The 19,352-nt window shown below is 42.3% G+C and overlaps 1 protein-coding gene across 2 annotated transcripts in view; it reads right to left on the bottom strand.

Annotated features, from left to right (window-relative positions):
• PKHD1 (PKHD1 ciliary IPT domain containing fibrocystin/polyductin) overlaps positions 1–19,352 on the bottom strand; it is a 427,795-nt gene that overhangs the window by 271,261 nt on the left and 137,182 nt on the right. For both annotated transcript variants that reach the window (XM_070456320.1, XM_070456321.1), the window contains exon 36: positions 12,582–12,794. In XM_070456320.1, the coding sequence (XP_070312421.1) occupies positions 12,582–12,794 (213 nt within the window). The remainder of the gene's footprint in view (positions 1–12,581; positions 12,795–19,352) is intronic.

The following is a 19,352-nucleotide window of genomic DNA, read 5'->3' as shown; positions in this document are numbered from 1 at the left end:
CTTCCAATGAATATTCAGGACTGATTTTCTTTAGGATGGACTGGTTGGATCTCCTTGTAGTTCAAGGGACTCTCAAGAGTCTTCTCCAACACCACAGTTCAAAAGCATCAATTCTTTGGCACTCAGTTTTCTTCACAGTCCAACTCTCACATCCATACATGGCTACTGGAAAAACCATAGCTTTGACTAGATGGACCTTTGTGGGCAAAGTGTCTCTGCTTTTCAATATGCTTCCTAGGTTTGTCATAGCTTTTCTTCCAAAGAAGCAAGTGTCTGTTAATTTCATGGCTGCAGTCACCATCTGCAGTGATTTTGGAGCCCAAGAAAATGAACTCTGTCACTGTTTCCATTATTTTCCAATCTACTTGCCATGAAGTGATGGGACCAGATGACAGAGACAGGGACGACAGAGGATGAGATGGTTCGATGGCATCACTGACTCAATGCACATGAGTTTGAGTAGACTCCAGGAGTTGGTGATGGACAGGGAGGCCTGGCGCGCTGCAGTACATGGGGTTGCCAAGGTTGGACATGACTGAGCGACTGAACTGAAATGAACTGATGGGACCGGATGCCGTGATCTTAGTTTTTGAATGTTGTTTTAAGCCAGCTTTTTCACTCTTCTCTTTCACTTTCATCAAGAGGGTCTTTAGTTCTGCTTCATTTTTTGCCATAAGAGTGGTGTCATCTGCCTACCTGGGTTATTGATATTTCTCCCAGCAATCCTGATTCCAGCTTGTGCTTCATTCAGACCAGCATTTCACATGATGAACTCTGCATATAAGTTAAAACGTACTCCTTTCCCAATCTGGAACCAGTCTGTTATTCCATGTCTGTTTCTAACTGTTGCTTCTTGACCTGCATACAGGTTTCTCAGGAGACAGGTAAGGTGTTCTGGTGTTCCTATCTCTTTACGAATTTCCCAGTTTGTTGTGATCCACACAGTCAAAGGCTTTGGTGTAGTCAATAAAGCAGAAGTAGAAGTTTTTCTGGGACTCTCCTGCTTTTTTGACAATCCAACGGATATTGGCAATTTGATCTCTGGTTCCTCTGCCTTTTCTAAAACCAGCTTGAACATCTGGAAGTTCTCAGTTCATATACTGTCGAAGCCTCACTTGGAGAATTTTGAGCATTACTTTGCTAGCACGTGAGATGAGTGCAATTGTGCAGTAGTTTGAACATTCTTTGGCATTGCCTTTCTTAAGGATTAGAATGAAAACTGACCTTTTCCAGTCCTGTGGCCACTGCTGAGTTTTCCAAATTGATGGCATATTGACTGCAGCACTTTCACAGCATCATCTTTTAGGATTTGAAAAAGCTCAGCTGGAATTCTATCACCTCCACTAGCTTTGTCTATAGTGATGAAGGCCCACTTGACTTTGGACTTCAGGATATCTAGCTCTAGGTGAATAATCACACCACCATGGTTATCTGGGTCATTAAGATCTTTTTTAGTCTTAAAAAATCATTAAGAAAGAAAGTTACTAAGACAGAAAAGCAGTTTGAGAGGAGAATGAGAGAGGGTTGGAAAACACAGAAGAAATATAGGCAGGAACCTACATTAGAGAGGGTGCTATAAACATGTCAGAAATTTTGGACTTTATCTTAGGGACAGTGAAAAGCCACTGAAGAGTTTTGAGCAGTGGTGTAATGTGAACAGATCTGCATTTTTAAAAGATCACTCTGGCTCCAGGGTAAACAATGAATTGGAGAGGGGCGAAAATACCAACTAAAAGATAAACTAGAAAGCTTAAACAACAGTCTAGACCCAAGTTGATGGCATCATAAACTAAGGTGATAGTCATGGAAGTGGCAAGAAGCAAATGGACTTGTGAGTCATTCAAGAATTAAATTCAGAACCTGGTGATGGACATAATATGGAGAAGGTGGGACAAGAAGGGTAACAAGAATGTTTCCAGTTGACAGATTACTGGAAAGCAACAAACATCATCCCATCCCTCTCAGAATAACAAGACAGCTTCATCAAATCAAAACAGTATGCACATGATAATACTAATAACAACAATATTTAATATTTACTGAATAAATATGCAGGTATCACTCAATGCCTCTCCTGTGCTAAGTGCTGTACATGTTTTGTTTCATTTAAATCACCTAATAGCATCATGAGAAATGTTTTAGAATCTTCTTCAACTTGTGTATGGAAACTGAAACACTGAAGAGTTGACTTTTTTCAAAGGTCAGTTGTCCATCCTCTTCACAGCTTAGTCAAGAATTAGTCACATCATCATTCACAAGAGGTTCCCTTGCTTGGGCCAAATTTAATACTGGGTATTGATACCTTAGATGGCCATTACCCAGTATGTACATATTTATACAAAGGAGTGGCCAGTCTAGATCAAGATTCATGCAGTCCTGGATCCCCTAAGTACAAACTATCTTAGACTCAACCTCATTCTTTCAATAACACTGTCTAGATAAAATGAAACACTGTTATCAGAAAATCTGTAATTCCTAATTTTCTATCACTAGTAAATTTGGTTTTACTTAGTGAATTAACTGACTGGAACTTTTTCCCAGCCAAACTAAACATGTTTGAAATATCCAGTTAACATTTATTAATTTTAATTTCAAATTAGCAAAAGTAGTAAAAATATCAGATTATCAAATATTCTAAAAGTAAACTTTTAAAAAGATAAAAGCTATTGCTTTTATCTGCCCATTCTCCTATTCCGGTTAGATAACACACCTCTAATCTTATGAAACCATCCTTTCTTGGTCACAGATTGTGTAGTCTTGGCGGGTCTGGAAAGTTGGTCCCACCTCTTGTTCCATCCCAGCCAATAAAACCACCACTTCTCTGGTCATAGCAGTAGCTTCAGTGATGGGCTTATGACTCAAACACAGTCAAAGCTAATACTGAAGCTGCTGTTTAAGCTTGTCATTTCAGTTATTCACACAACATATATTTGTTGAAAGCCCACTATGAGTCCAGGCACTATTGGAGGGAATGAGGATATTGTCAATAAGAAAAAAACAAAACAAAACATGAAAATCCTTGCCCTCAGGATGTATACATTCTACTAGGGAAAACACTAGAATAAGTACAATATGTGACAAATAAACTGTATATGGTATGCTAGAGAGTGTTAAAAGCTAAAGGGAAAACTCAGAGGGAGGGATGTGAAATTTTGATGAGGGGAACGTTGCAATTTACTCAGGGGTATAATAGTCATTGGAAAAGAGCCATTTTTTCATCTGGAGCCACAGGAACCTATTTCTGCCTTCAGGAGGCAGATTGGAAAATGAAGGCAACTCAAGAGAAAGCAGAACCTAGAGCTGCAGAGAAACAAAGTCCTAATGACTTCATTGAAGCACCTGGACTCAGCTGTGCCTCAAGTTTTTTCAGTTATATGAGGCAATAAATGCCCTGATTTGGGGGGTTCGAATTGGGTTTTCTGTCACTTGCAACCAAAAAAGACCTGACAAATGCCAACACTTTCAGGTATATATAGAAACTTAAAGTAGCTTATAATGTGTTTCTAAGTGGGGTTCCTGCTGTACTTGGATTATCGAATAGCTAGAACTCATTTCTAATTAGCAGGATACATTCAAAGTAAACACCTAAAATCCTAAGACCTTAAAAACAGCATGTTCACTTTAACATTTTTAAAGTTCTTTAAAGTGTGCTTTATACTCTTACTGGAAGGAACCCTTTCTTATCCATTGTTCCAAGGTCACTCTTGCCCAGATCAAGCAATTACAAATTTTAAGTTATTTCAGCTAAGAATAAATTGAGATTTTTACCAGATATGCACATATAGAATAGCTGTATTTTGACTTTTTTGAAGGCTTACAAGGCAACAGAGAATATTTGTCTTACTTTTGTTGATGGTGTTGGTCATATTTTGAGAGACATATAGTTAAGGACCAATTCTTATGTGCTCTGAATAGAGAAGCAGTCATCAGTCACTGGCCATCCTGCATGCTGAGGGTTCTAAGTCCAGAACCACGCGGACCAACATTAACTTGACTGAGTAGTTACCCATCTGCCACAACATACTAGCTGATTAGAACCCCAGTGTTGGATTGAAGCGTGTGTAAATTTAAGATTACAGAAAGCAGATTTTTTATGTTTCTCATCCTTCTTCCTCTTACTTTGAGCTTACTTTCTCCACCTACCCCAAATCAAACAAAACACACACACACACAACAGCTTCTCTCCCTTTTAACCCAGCATCTCTTTGGAGCACCCTTTCACATACATAGCAAACTGCCGAGCAGAGACTTCTGCTCCCTTAACCCAACCAAGAGGACCCAAGCTAGGGACAAAAGATGATAAGCATCCATATTTGTACATGAGCCATGAACAGACAAGGAACAGACATTTCCTTGAGGCTTATTAAAGGAGGCTAATCTAATTCTACCATTGGAGCCATCACTGGATAGACCCCGCCTCAAGCTACATGAGACATCATTGGTCAACAAAGGTCCATCTAGTCAAAGCTATGGGTTTTCCAGTAGTCACATACAAATGTGAGAGTTGGACCATAAAGAAGGCTGAGTGCCAAAGAATTGATGCTTTTGAACTGTGGTGCTGGAGAAGACTCTGAAGAGTTCCCTTGGACAGCAAGGAGATCCAACAAGTCAATCCTAAAGGAAATCAGCCCTGAATATTCATTGGAAGGACTGATGCTGAAGCTGAAGGTCCAATTCTTTGGCCACCGAATGCAAAGAGCCGACTCATTTGAAAACCGTAATGCTAGGAAAGATTGAGGGCAGGAGGAGAAAGGGGCAACAAAGGATGAAATGGTTGAATGGCATCACCGACTGAATGGACATAAGTTTGAGCAAACTCCAGGAGATGGTGAAGGACAGGAAAGCCTGGCATGCTTCAGTCTATGGGGTCACAAAGAGTCAGAAACAATTGAGCAACTGAACAACATGAACAGACAGGGTGCAGACTTTTCCTCGGGGCTTATTAAAGAAGGCTAATCTAATTCTTCCATTGGAGCCATTCCTGGATGGACCCCACCTCAAGCTACATGATCAACAAAGAGAGGAAATTCAAAGAAATTCTCAGTCTTGGGGGTGAGTCATCAGCCCCATGAGCAGCCTTTTCCTTGCCTTCCCACAGAGGGAGGTCTGAGGCTATTTCTCTCCACTTCATCAAAGAAAAGAGGTTTCAAAGATATCAGTCTTTGAGATGCCTGTGATAAAAGGAGACTGGCTTCTTTTTCCCCAGATTGGGTGTCTACATATAAAGCATATGTGTGGACTCCCCTTGCTTATCTGAACAGGGAAGAGGAGACTTGGAGCAAAGGGTTGTGAGTGGAACATCTGTGGTATGGAAAGATTTGTAAGTTTCCTCTGGATCAAGTAGATTCTGGGAAACATAGCTTAATTTGAGCCAAATTTCTGATGGAAGCTAAGGGGACTGCAAACCCAGGTGGAGCTTCCACACTGGAAAACAGTGGGAAGGTTTTCTATAGGACTCCAATGATCAGTGTCAGGGAACATTTAACAGGAGGATTCCTGTGTGCTGTTTTCTGTCCCTCATAAATCCTCTGTTCCTGATCAGTTCCTGGTAATAGGAACAAGTGGAACAGTACGCTGCTCCCAGGACTGAGGTCATACGATGAGACACATGCTTGGATTTCCTTCAGTAAACATTCTCCTTACAACAAAACTGTTTAGTCACGGCCCTCTTTCTTGAGATATGGATTGTCTTCTGACCTTATGACCATTGTTAATTCCTTATTCCCTTGATAATGGTTGCTGTACGTTTGGTTTTCTGATTTTTATCATTGTAGAAAAATTCCTTGTACAACAGTCTATATATACTCACAAAAAGATCATTAAAACACCCTTGCTCCACCAGAGACTTAGGTCCCCATGTCTTTCTCTCTCTCTCTCTCTCTTCCTCTGACTAATTCTTTAAAACAATAAAAACCTGCCAAACTCACTCTCCTGCCCAGATTTTCAAGACCTCTTCAAAAAGATGCCCTATGCCTCCATAAACAATACAAGCCCTGTCCTAAGACTTTATTGGTTCTCTACATAACCCAAAAAATATTAACTTCTTTCTCTTTCACTTCTTTATTGTCAACTCCAAACCACCAGGTTCTGGTCCATTAAAAGACCCCAACAATCAGAGACAGAGAGAATCAACAATCAACCCATATTATCCAGAGAGGATACAACTGCACAGTTCAGTCAAAAGCTAGTTAACCTCCTTGCTGCATCTTCTTCAGCACCTGCCTCACTTCTTCTACCTGCCCCAGCACCAAGAGAATACAAAAGACAGATGGATCATATGGTATGGTAATTCTATTTTTTGTTTTCTGAGGCACTTTCATACTGTTTTCCATAGTTGGTGCACCAACTCACATTCCCACCAACAGTGTAGGGAGGATGTAAGCTATTATATATAGAATGGACAGACAACAAGCTCTTACTGTATAGAACTGCCTGCATGCATGCTGTCGCTTGAGTCGAGTCGTGTCCACCTCTTTGTGACCCCATGGGCTATAGCCCGCCAGGCTCATCTGTCCATGGTATTTTCCCAGCAAGAATACTGGAGTGGATGGCCAGTTCCCTCTCCAGGGGATCTTCCCAACCCAGGAATCGAACCCACTTCTCCCATGTCTCCTGCATTGCAGATGAATTCTTCACTGCTGAGCCCCTGGGGAAGCCTGCATAGCACACAGAAGTATATTCAATACCCTACGATAAATCATATTGGAAAAGAATATAAAAAAGAGTGTGTGTGTGTGTGTATATATACATATATATATGTATATATATAATTGAATCACTGTACAGCAGAAATTAACACAACACAGTAAATCAATAATATTTCAATTAAAAAAAGAAAAAGAAGAGATGAGCTACTTGAATCATTTTTATCACTATTTTCACAATAGAACTCTTTACTCCAGTGAAATATTATTTTAACATAAATTTAAGCTAGACGTAAAAACAAAGAGGCAATTGCTTGAGCAATTTAAACCTTTATAGCTTAATCCCCAAATAATTCATTATTTGCAGAACCTCTGAATTTCCCTCAAGAAATGTTCAGATTTTGTGGAGTCTAGTGGGAAAACCACTGCCCTGGACACATGTGTCAGCTCCATGCACACAACATCATGCTTCCAGACAGCCTGATACACTTCAGCAACACAGTAAGCATGCCCATAGACAGCATTCATAAAAAACATGGAGTTTACATACAGATATTTGATATTTTGAGAAGGGAAGTAAACTGTATTTAAACCTGCTTGTTTAGACCCCTTTTTCCTGTTTATTCCTATCACAGTCTCCTGTATATAATGTTACACTATTTCCTTCAACCATGTTCCCACATTCTTACTTTCCCCAGAAACTTCCATTTATATTTAATGCCTGATCTTGTAATTTCTTGAAAAGGACAAAGACAGAAGTCCATTCAAGGCCAGAAGACGGCTTTTTCTGCTAAGAAACTGTCAGCCAAATTTCTCAGGGAGGAACTGGAAATGAAGTGAGAGACATTGATAAATTTCCCTTCTGAACAATCAATAAAAGCCCCACCATCCTGTTCAGCCTCCCACTGTGGAAGCAAGGGCCGTAATTACATTGTCAAAAATTCAAGTTGCTCAGGCTGACAGCGACCCCCTTGAAAAGTGACATGTGATTGGCACTTGGTCTGGGGTGGTGAACCTGGATTGGCAGACAGAGGAAGGGAGCAAAAGGTGAGAGTGAAATTTCCTCATTGACAACAGCCCCCCAAAACCCCAGACTGACACTCTTGAAGAATCTGCAAGCCTTTAGCCATAGTAACATAGCAAAGCGTATAGCAAAGCGTACAGCCAACACAAGTTCTTGAGTCATCTGATCACCAGAGATTCAGAACCCAGGCTGTCCCATCCACTCCTAAACCCCGAGGAAGAGAAAGACACACTGGGCTGTGTGTGCGCATGTGTGTGTGTGTGGGGGGGGGGGGGGGGGGGTAGGGGCGGGGCAGCTGAGTATAGGAGTGTAAGAGAATTTTTCTACATTAAGAGCAAAACATGAAACACACGCTTTCAGCTCCATCTTTCTTGGTGACAGCTAAACAACAAAGTCTGTTTGCTTAGCACTTTTAACCTATGATAAAAATTGACTAGAGCAGAAGGGTTACCAGGGGCAGCCATGAAGAATGAGATGGAATAGAGAAGGTGGGAAAGCCTACCACTGAAACACAGGCCCATTGGTGTGATCCTCTAAGAGGGAAATTTGCATCCATCAGTCAGGCCTCTTCCTGTTGGATGTTAGGAATAAAACACCTGAAAAAACCTCATTGGCAAAGCAGTGCTCTGCTTTTGCTTAGACTGGAACCCATGCAAATGGTTTCCAAGAAACCTTCATTGTAATCATGCCCAGCCATGGTGTTTATCTACCACTAGGAAGCAGCTGCACCACAAGATATTAAAATCAAGCTGTGTGTTCACTGAGTTTTGGAAACAGACCAAAGGTGCCTGGAAGCGTTGTTCCTTTATGACCTCCAAAGTTAAAACTTCTCTCTTGCTGTGATGAAAGGTAGACAAGAAAATGAGTAAAGAGGGACTTCTGTGTTGGTCCAGTGGTTGAGTCTGCCTTGCAACTCAGGGGACAAGGGTTTGATCCCTGGTCAGGGAACTAAGATTCCACATGCCATGGAGCAACTAAGCCCGTGCACTGACACTACTGAGCCACAACTGAAGAGTCCATGTGGGACAACAATCTCACGTTATGCACAAAGATTCTGTGTGCCACAACTGAGACCAGATGCAGCCAAATAAATATGTAAAAATTTTTTAAAAAGAAAATATAATGAATAAGGAGAAAAATCTCCAAGCAGAGCTGGTTCCATGCCAAGTAGAAGTCCCCTCTTATCCTTGAAAGAAACTATGAGATCATTGGGGCTTCCCAGGTAGTGCAGGGGTAAAGAATTCACCTGCCAGTGCAGAGACACAAGACATGCAGCTTTATCCCTGGGTCAGGAAGATCCCTTGGAGTGGGTAATGGCAACCCACTTTAGTATTCTTGCCTGAGTGAAATCCCGTTGATAGAGGAGACTAGCAGGCCACAGTCCTTGGGGTCCCAAAGAGTCAGATACGACTGAGAGACTGAGCACGCATGCACATGCAAACACACACACACACACACACACACACACACACACACATGAGATAATTGTACAGGGGACTCATTGCTTTTGGGGGAAAATATTACCAGAAAAGCCATAACTAACAGTGCTGGAGTGTTACCGTGTGTTAGATACTTTGCAGCAGTTCATAAGCAGTAAGTCTACAAGGCAGAAACTGTGTTTTCCTGGTTTTATAGAGATTGATTTGCCCAAGGTCATACTTGATAAGTGGCAAAACAGGACTGATTTCTGATTCCCAAACTTACATGAACTACTAAAAACAGCCTTTCTCCATGTGCATTCAGTGGGCTCCCTGAATCAAATCACCTGATGGTCCCACTGAAAAGCACATTCTTGGGCCCATGCCAAGCCCACAGACTCAGATTCTGGAAGAGAGGTCCAGAAACCTCAATTTTCAGAATCTTCCCAAGAAGCATCTTCATGCGGGAAGGTTGGTGGCTCTCCTCCCTACAGCATCCTGGAAAGCTGAGTGAAGTGGGGTCTTTAGGGACCTGCTGGGGGCAAAGCAGTGAATCAAGTTGCTCACTTTTCTGCATACTTGACAGCAAAAGATAATTAGTTTTCCCCTAAAGCCCCGTGTCACCAGGTCTACCTCTGGCCCTGGGAAAAGGCGAGTGAAATTACGTAATGATTTTAACCATGATATGGCACCATGCTGCCAGAGGGGAAGTCTGTGTGAGACCTCAGGTGGTGAGGGAGAGAGAAGGGAGAGGACTGGCAGACCACAGGCTGTGACTGGAGAGCCTTCTCACCCAGCGGCTCAGCTCTTTTCTACACACTATTTCTTTCAAATGAATGAGACACAGCAGCATCAACTCAGTCAGGAAAACAGCTTGATTTTGCCTGTGTTCCTGTGCAAGCTTTGCTTCACGAGAGATCATTTTCATGCCTGCATCGGTAGGATTCTGGGGATGACACCCTAACCCTGGGAATACAAGAAAGAAGAGGAGGAGGAAAAGGAGGGAGGGGAAGAGGGTTGGGAAAGGAGAGGAGGAAAAGGAGAGGAGAAGATGGAAGTGAGGAAAGCAGGGGAGAGGAGGTGCCTGCACTTTCAGTGTCCAGTAACATCACCAGGATAAGGCAGCAACACTTTTGAAACTTTCAGGATTCTCAAAACACATTAGAGTCATCTACTTTGCTTTAATTGCCCCGTATATTAATTATAAGCAATGGTCCTAGGGATTTTCTTAACTTGACACCTATTAAAACACAGAGGTTAGAAGCACAGAGTACATTTACAATATAAGCACATAAAGGTATGTTTGTACAGTCTTTCTCTGACCCTTCGTAATAGAACATGAGAAAGAAGGCATTGGAATGAAAGAATTTGAATAAAAGAATTGGGAGAGTTTCATCCTTCTTCAGGTGAATTTCCACTTCAGGCAAGAGTTATGCCATCTGCATCTCATAGGAAAATGGCTCTCAAACCAACATATACTTCTGAAGCTTTAGGACCCTTCAGGATCAGGCTGGTTGAAATACTGATCTGTGCCTTTTTCTCCAGGGTAAACAGCCACACACTGGGTTGGTGGTCTAAGTGGCTGTTAGATCAGAACAGCCATTGAGACCATCACTGTTGTGTAAACAGACAGAAGCCCCTCATGGATCCGGGCTATAAGATCAATATAAGTGCTTGCTGATGAAAATGGGGGGAAAAAGGTACTGCTTAGAAGTAGAATACAAGAATCAACATTGTAGGTGTTTTGAATTTCTGTCTAGATAGTTGTGGGCTTTTCAACCTCACAAAATTTACTCCCAGTGTGTCTCTCTCTGGCTGGTCCCTGGTCAGCATTTAAAAAAATGCTTGATGATAAGATCCCACTTCTACTCACAGTAAGTTGAAAAAAGGCAGTAGAGGGCTTTTAGTAGACAATGATTTAGGTCCACAATTTTTAATGGACAAATCGTTGATGTACAAAAAAGACTGACTCCTCAGCATAGCCACATGCCATGTCTAGAACAATTACCCTATGAGAGGTAGCAGGGTCCTGTTTTGTTATGTCAGCACAGATATTCCAATGTAGAGGATACCACATATTCTCTCCAGAAATCCAAATTGGGTCACTATCTGGTGCCTGCATTTTTTTATCTGCCTTTGGCTCATGTTATATAATAAAATGTTTATCAGTATCCACTGAAAGACACTCCACGCTCATCATGTTATACTTACATTTTCTAGTTGATGCTAAGGGTTATCCTGGCACACAAAGTAATTTCCTGAATCTCAAGGAAAATAAAAATGCCATTTTGCAAAGTGCAATGAGATCATCAAAAGGCAAACAAAATTGTAGCAGAAACACACTATGACCTAATATTTGTTTTTCCCCAGGAATCTATAAACACCAACTCACCTGTAACAGGATTCTAGGGAGAACTCCAACTGAACCCTGTTCCCAGGAGGGGAAAACAGCAACAACAAAAACAACAAGCTTATCTGTTTGGTCTGTGATGCCACCAGTGTACACAGCTGCCTGTGTAGGCTAAGTAACAGTAAGCAACACTATTGGTCAGTTTTCACTAGGTTAAGCCACAGTTACAGATACAAATCTCAGTCACTCATGAAAACAAGTTTATTCCTCACTCACACAAACAGGAGCAGTAGGTCACGTGCAGCTGTGCCCAAGTTTAAGGGGCTGCCCCTATCCCTATAGGAGATGGTGTATGCTCAAGCAGAAGGAATATAGAAAAACATCCAAAGTATTACACTGGTTCTTAAAACTTTGATTTGACCATGAAGTACATCATTTCTTCTCACATTCCACTGACCAAAGCAAGTCCAAAGTGAAGCCCACTTTCACTGGGACAAGGAAATACGGTCTACCCACAGGGAGGCACTGAAAGTCACCTGACAGAGAGAAGAGGCGTATAATCCTTTTGCAGAAAGGGGAGTGAATAACTGAGAACCATAGTATATTCTGCGGTGAGTAGCATCATGATTAATATTCCTTATTTAATGGTATAGATGGACTTATTTGCAAAGCAGAAGTAGAGGCACAGATATAGAGAACAAATGTGTGGATATCAAGGGGACGGATGAATTGGGAGATTGGGACCGACTTATATACAGTCTTGATACTACGTATAAAATAGATAACTAGTGTAAAACAGATAACTAATGAGAACCAACTGTATAGCACAGGAAACTGTACTCAGTGCTCTGTAGTAACCTAAATAGGAAGGAAATCCAAAAAGAGGGCATATGCGAATATGTATAGCTGATTTACTTTCTACACAGCAGACACTAACACAACATTGTAAAACAAATACTCCAGTAAAATAACAATAATAATAAATATTCCTTAGTTAAGGAAACAGTGCCCATGCTCTAATTCACTTTGTTGCCTCAGCAACTAACAGCCAAAGAAATGTAAGTCGTTTTAGCCATTTCCCCATTGTCTGTACCTTGGCTAGACAAAGCTCTCCCTCAATTCCTCTGGCCAGTCGCCTCACTCACCATGAAGGGAAAGAGTCCCATTCCTCACAGCCAGGAACTTGACTCCATATGGGAAGAAGCAGGCAGAGTAGGAGCTCCCATAGAGTTTGATCCGAGCTTCGCCTTGGAAGGGCTTGTCCTTTGATCCAATCCGGAGTTCTCCACCGTCAGAAACAAGGATGGAGTGTGCCCTGAGTTCGATGGGTCCCAGGTCCAGGAAGATCAACTTCCCTCCTAAGAGCCACAGAAAGACACTCAGTCCCTGGGAAGATTAGGCTCACCTTCTTTTGATAGTTATATTGTCTAATGAAACCTTCTTCATTTATATAATTCTGCTGAAATTTAGATTTATCTCGCCTTCTTTCCCAGAAGCACAGTTGAGTCATCTGACATCAAGGAGCACAGTATTACTAAGTCAGCTTAGGTTAGCTATCACAATTCACAGCAGCTTTATTTATAGTGTTTTTAGTCACAATAACCTTAATGCCTAGAAATTTAGGAGTGGTTAAATAAGAAATGAGAAGATCACCATTTTCACCACGTAATAGCAGCTTAGAAAATTAAGTTTAAAAAAACAGGGAAACAGTAAACAGGAAATGGGAATAGAAGAAAATAACACCACAATTATAAGACATGGTAAAAGGAAGTGTAATTAGGTGGCATTATGAAATTTTTTGCACTTTAGCTGACCAACATCCATTATCCTTTTCTTTGGATATGCTTAGTCTCTCAGTTGTGTCTGACTCTTTCCAGCCCCATGAACTATAGTCCACCAGACTCCTCTGCCCATGGAATTTTCCAGGCAAGAATACTGGGGTAGAGTGCCATTTCCTACTCTATTTCTTTGGATAATAGACCCTAATTTACACAAGGAATTATTTTGCTCCATTGAACAGAGCTGAGTGGGACTGTCAGTCATGGTGCCTTATCCTACCATCAACTCTATCATGTACACAGGCTTCTCAAGGAAATCTGGAGCCAAAGGAAAGGGAAGACTGGAAATATTTGATTCTTAGTAATTCCAGTGTTTGTATGTTAACAAGCCTGAGAAGAGTCCCTGTTTCTGAGACCCTAACCTGCCAAGCCCCTCCAAAAGGCCAGCTCTTTCCAACACCTCAGCCTCTGTTGTCCTCATGTCCCTTTTTCAAAAATGGCAAATTGGTCACACTCTAAGGTGACTGACCTAAGAAGCAACTCTCCTTTGGTGACCTAGAGGCTTGATACTTGAATAGCACCACAATCCTTACCAGTCTTCCAAAGGGCCTGCTGGCAATTCTGATTTTAAAGTCTGACTTTAATTTCCCTTCCATTGTCATTAAAATGACAAGAATAATCATTAGAAATACAGTAATGAGTCCCATGTCAAGGAATTGATGCTTTCGAACTGTGGTGCTGGCGAAGACTCTTGACAGTCCCTTGGCGAGCAAGGAGATCAAACCAGTCAATCCTAAAGGAAATCAACTCTGAATACTCATTGGAAGGACTGATGCTGAAGCTGAAGCTCCAATGCTTTGGCCACCTGATGCAAAGATCTGACTCACTGGAAAAGACCCTGATGCTGGGAAAGATTGAAGGCAGGAGGAGAAGAGGATGACGAGAATGAAATGGGTTGGATGGCATCACCAACTCAATGGGCATGAGTTTGAGCAAATTCCAGGAGATAGTGAAGGACAGGGAAGCCTGGCATGCTGAAGTCCATAGGGTTGCAAAGAGTCGGACACAACTGAATGACTGAACAACAATAAATGAATCCTGCTGTGAACAATAGGGAAGAAATGCGACCTGTGGTACAGGCCACCTTCTTGCATTCACTAGAACATTTTCACTCACAGCCGTGTGTCACTAATGTTCCAAATCTTCAACTAGTGGAACATGGGTTGAACAATGGGTCCAACAATGGGTCACACCATCATCAATAGTCAGGAAATCTGAACTGAGATGAACCATGATGGAGACAGCGTATTGAATCAGATACCTGTCCCCACTCTGCTATTGACCTCTGAATGACCCTCAGTAAGTTTCACAAAATTGCTGGGCCTTGGACTTCTCAGTTTCCAAATCTGTCCCACTCGGTGCCAAGGGATGGTCTGTTTGCTCCTCAGTGACACGTGGAACAGAGTTATGCATTCACTGAGGCTCCTTCTGTCTCTAGAACACTTGACATCTACATCCACAAAGAACACAGTCAAGCGTGCATTGGACACTGATGGAGACATGGACCTCTTGTTCTCCAGATACCACCTACACTGCAAGGAACTTTGTCACTTGAGAAAGAGATTACCTGCACAGTGAGGAATTCAAATGAGATGATGCGGAAAACAAGGGAACTGACATGTATTAAGCACATATCCTATGCCAATATCTTTAGAGATATTGTCTGAAACAACCTTTCCAAACAAGCCTAGGAGGTCATCACGCTCCATATTTCAGAGCAGATAGTGGGCTGGGGGAAGCAGAGTGAGCACTAGAACCCAAGACGACCTGACAGAGACACTCATGTTCTGTCCACTTTGCAAACCCTACCAGGTAGCTTTTTCATTAATTAGGAAATACTTTTCATTAATTATCTCATTAATTTCATTATTTATCATAGTTACTTTTAAGAAAAAAGACATGTTACTTATTTACTTAAGTTTGCCTATGGCTTGTTTACATGAGGTTTATTTTAATTTTATTAATGCAGGTACACCTAACCTCATTCTGAAAAGGATTTGAGGCAGATTACAAGGATGAGTGGGTAAATTTATAAATCGGGAATTTGTCCCTTGTACTATCAAGCAAAATATTAAATATTCTGAGGAAAATTGGTAGAAGTTTGAAAAAGTCATTTCCTGATGGGAGCTAATAATAATGCTAATGAAGGGAGAAAAGCTCAGCCCCCCAAAAATAATTTGCATTGGCAAGAGTACTATAAGTATTAGTTAATGTGATTAGTTAATGTGATTCCCTGCAGAAAAGCCTTTCTTCTTTACTTTATCAGTGGCAAATATATATAAGGAAATCTAGATAAATAGGGAAGAAAGTTTGTTATGAAATTTGGGACTTCCCAAGTGGCATTAGTGGTAAAGAATCTGTCTGCCGATGCAGGAGACGCAAGAGACTGGGTTTGATCCCTGGGTCAGGTAGATCCCCTGGAGTAGGAAGTGGCACTTTGTGCCAGTATTCTAGCCTGGAAAATTCCATGGGCAGAGAAGCTTGGTGGACTAAGAGTCAGACATGACTAAACACACATTTGATGTGGAATTCAGCTAATTTTGGTTGAAATAATCGTATGCGGTAACCAAGGTAAAAGCTTCTTGGTGTGAAAGAACAGGAAGTTTACATTCAATCTACCTCTGTGCCAAGGCCCCAAGTATTTCATTGCACACTTTATTAGCTTAAGACAAATATATACTGAGCTGCTTTAAAGTAGAGTTACTTGAATATGGGAGGGAAGTGGGAGGACTTTATTTCTTCACTTTATAGAGCTTGACCCCATTTCTGAAAGCTGAAATAAAGAGAAGGGCTCAAATCAGCCTTTGGCTCTGACCCTGACACTGCTTGTTATGCTTGTTCATGAAAGCTGAGTGCGTCCCACGAGTGACCTTGGGTAATTTTATAAAAATCAATCAACCATCATTATTGTTACTTCCCCTCCAAAATAAATAAATGTACACAACTTTTTACATGTAATCATTTGTTTCCATTAAACGTCTCTTTTCTTTCTTTTAAAGGGAAGTAAAAGAGACTTTTAGCAGCTAGTGAATGTTTGCAAAGTACATCAAAACCTACTTTGGGCTAACCCCACAATTAGCCATCCTCTGTAATAACCACAAAATGATTTGGTGTGCATGAGTGTGTTTTAAAGAAAAACAAATACACAGTTGTAGCTATTTTCCCCATTACAGAAAACACTTAGAGTATAAATATTATACCATACAAGAATATACTCATCAAGAGACTGCCTTGGCAGTCCAGTGGTTAAGACTCTTGAGATTTCACTAGATGGGGGTGCCTGTTCAATCCCTGGTTGGGGGACGAGGGGGCTGCCCTGATGGCTCAAATTATAAAGAATCTGCCTGCAATGCAGAAGACTCGGGTTCAATCCCTTGGTCAGGAAGATCCCCTGGAGAAGGGAATGGCTATCCACTCCAGTATTCTTGCCTGGAGAATTCCATGGACAGAGGAGCCTGGTGGGCAACAGTCAATGGTGTCAACAAAGAGTCGGACATGACTGAGTGACTAACACGTGGGGAACTGGGATCCCACATGGCACCGGAAAAGAACTGGCTATATCTTCTATCCCAATTATTTTCCTGTTGTCTCTGTGGAACCCTCCCCAGTTGGGCTTTGCTTGGTCCTATTGAGGTCCCAAGTGGCAATCACACTGCTGAATCCAAGCACCTTTGCTGAGCACCCACGGCATCTGACATGCTTGCTCAGTCCTTCCTTGCTGCTCCATCCCCCGGCCGCCTACTACTGTGCTCTCCTGGATCCCTCCCCACTCCCAGTCTCTCCTCCCGGACTCCTCTGCCTGATTCCTCCTGATTGTCCCAACCACTAATACTTGGAATGTCACAAGACTCAGTCCCTTGATCACTTTTCCAATCATTCTATGAACACGGCCTTGCTTTTCTCACCTTGTCTTAAGGTTTCAAACTCCATCGTACACTCAATGCCGATGACTCCCAGATGACTCCCAAGGCCCACTTCTGCCCTCAGTTCAAGATTCATAGACCCATCTGTTTCTTGGTATCTCTATATGGATGTCTCAGTTTTCTTGACTTAGAACATCCAAGAAGTGAGCTCCTTGTCTTGCCCTGCTTCCACAAATGGCAACTCCAACCCTCCCGTTGCTCAGTTTGAAAGTCCTGAAGGCAACGTTTACTCTCTCACACACCACAACTGAGGCTCCAAGAAATCTTGTGCATTCTTCCTTCCTAACATCCCTGTGATCCAGCCCCTTCTCACCACTTGCACATCCATCACTGGGGTCTAAGTCACATCTCATCTCCAAGTAACCGTAAAGCCTCAGCTCTTTGCTCTGCCCCTGCCCCAACCCTAGGGTCTACTCTCAAAACAACAATGTGATTTTTAATGTAAACTTCATCACATCACCTCTCTGCTGGAAATTCTCCAACAGCTCCCACCACACACAGAGCCAAATCCCACCAAACCCAGCAGGGCTGACCCTCTCTGGCCCCCTCTCCCTGTCTCTTCCCCCCAGCTCACAGTCCTCTGCCACTCCAACTCTCGCTCCCCTGAAGCACAGCCTCTGCCCTCACTGTGTGCAAACCACCCAACCATCGCAAACCACCGCCCAGCTCCTGATCCTCCTCTCCTGCTGCATCGTTCTCCATGTAGCTCAGAAAATCTAACACAAAACACGATATGACGGTTTTCCTTATGAATATAAACTCCAAGAGAGCGAGAATTTGGGTGTATTTAACTCACAGCTACAGCCCCCGTACCTAGAACAGTGCCTGTCATACGGGGAGCTTGGAAAGTACTCACTAAATACTTGTGAGATAAATAGGAGTTGAAGTTATACAAAAGAATGAGGTCTCTCTAGGCAGACATGTAGAGTGAGAGCAGAAGAGAGACAAGAGTTATCAACTAGTATTTACAGATTAGACTAAAGAGAGGAAGTAGAATGATTCTTTAGGGTGAGTCAGTGAAACAAGTGAACTGGAGAGGAATCAAAAGGTTGGGGTGGGTTCCTGGAAGAGCTTTAAGAACTAGAAAGGAGACAGATGACAATGGCAAACTTAGTGTCATTCTGAGGAGGATCTGAGGGAAAAGGGTGCAGAGAAAGAGTACACTTGGTTAGGACACACATGCCAGGTAATGAATGAACTTGGGGGGAATGACTCCCATTTTAAGCAGAAGGAAACCCAGAGATGTATGGAGACAAGATGCGGGGAGAAATCAGACAATCCCCAATTCATTAGATCAATCTGTATCACCAAACTAGATTATTCATGTACTCAAAGCTTGAACTACCTAAATTTTCAGATGTAAATTATCCAGTTTGCTTATCCACATAGATGAGCCTCCATTCAGCTTTTTGTGTCAACTCTGAATAATTCCTTAAAAATTGTAGCATCCTGTATTGTGTTACCTTTCCAGTTATTCCACAGGGGGAGCCTATGGAATTCTCTTCCCCTGGAGAATTAGAGATAATCGTACATTCAGGATGGATGGATGGGTCCTGCTCTCCCTGGATAAGGAGAGTAGATTGAGTGATGGGGCAGAGCTGGGGTACCCTGCCTCATCCTACCCTTCAGGACTCTGTTGCTATGCAGGTAGGTGTCAGGAGAAGGTGAGGGAGAAGAGAAGGCCAGCATTCAGGGAAGGTATCCACAGCCCAGAGCCTGCATTCTGATGGGGATGCACACAGCTTCCTTTGTTGGCAAGATCCGGATTAGGCTTGTGCCTGATCCACTGGAGCAGAGCCTGGAAGCCTTCGAGGTGGGCTTGTCCCCGGCCAGAGAGGCGGAAAATCAATTTGGCTGGCAAACGAGAGCCCCCAAGAGCTCAGTGCACGCTCCATAATCCTATCCACTAGCAGCTCAGGAAATAGATGCCGGGGCTCTCACATATTCATGGGGGAGATGAGGCATAAATCAGGCTTTAAGGATTGGGGGCAAAGAGAATGGACTCTCTGGCTGGCTACTAATTAATCAAGCACAGAACACCTCAACCTAGCAACCTGGGAGTCTCACACACACACACACACACACACATACACACAGAGGCTGCTGCTTTTCCAGAGTCTTTTTTTCATTTCAATTAAAATAGATATCGGAGGAA

The sequence above is a fragment of the Odocoileus virginianus genome, chromosome 27 (assembly GCF_023699985.2).
Source record: "Odocoileus virginianus isolate 20LAN1187 ecotype Illinois chromosome 27, Ovbor_1.2, whole genome shotgun sequence".
NCBI lineage: Eukaryota > Metazoa > Chordata > Mammalia > Artiodactyla > Cervidae > Odocoileus > Odocoileus virginianus.
Note: the sequence above shows the minus strand (reverse complement) of the source record. Positions and strands in the feature narration are given on the sequence as shown.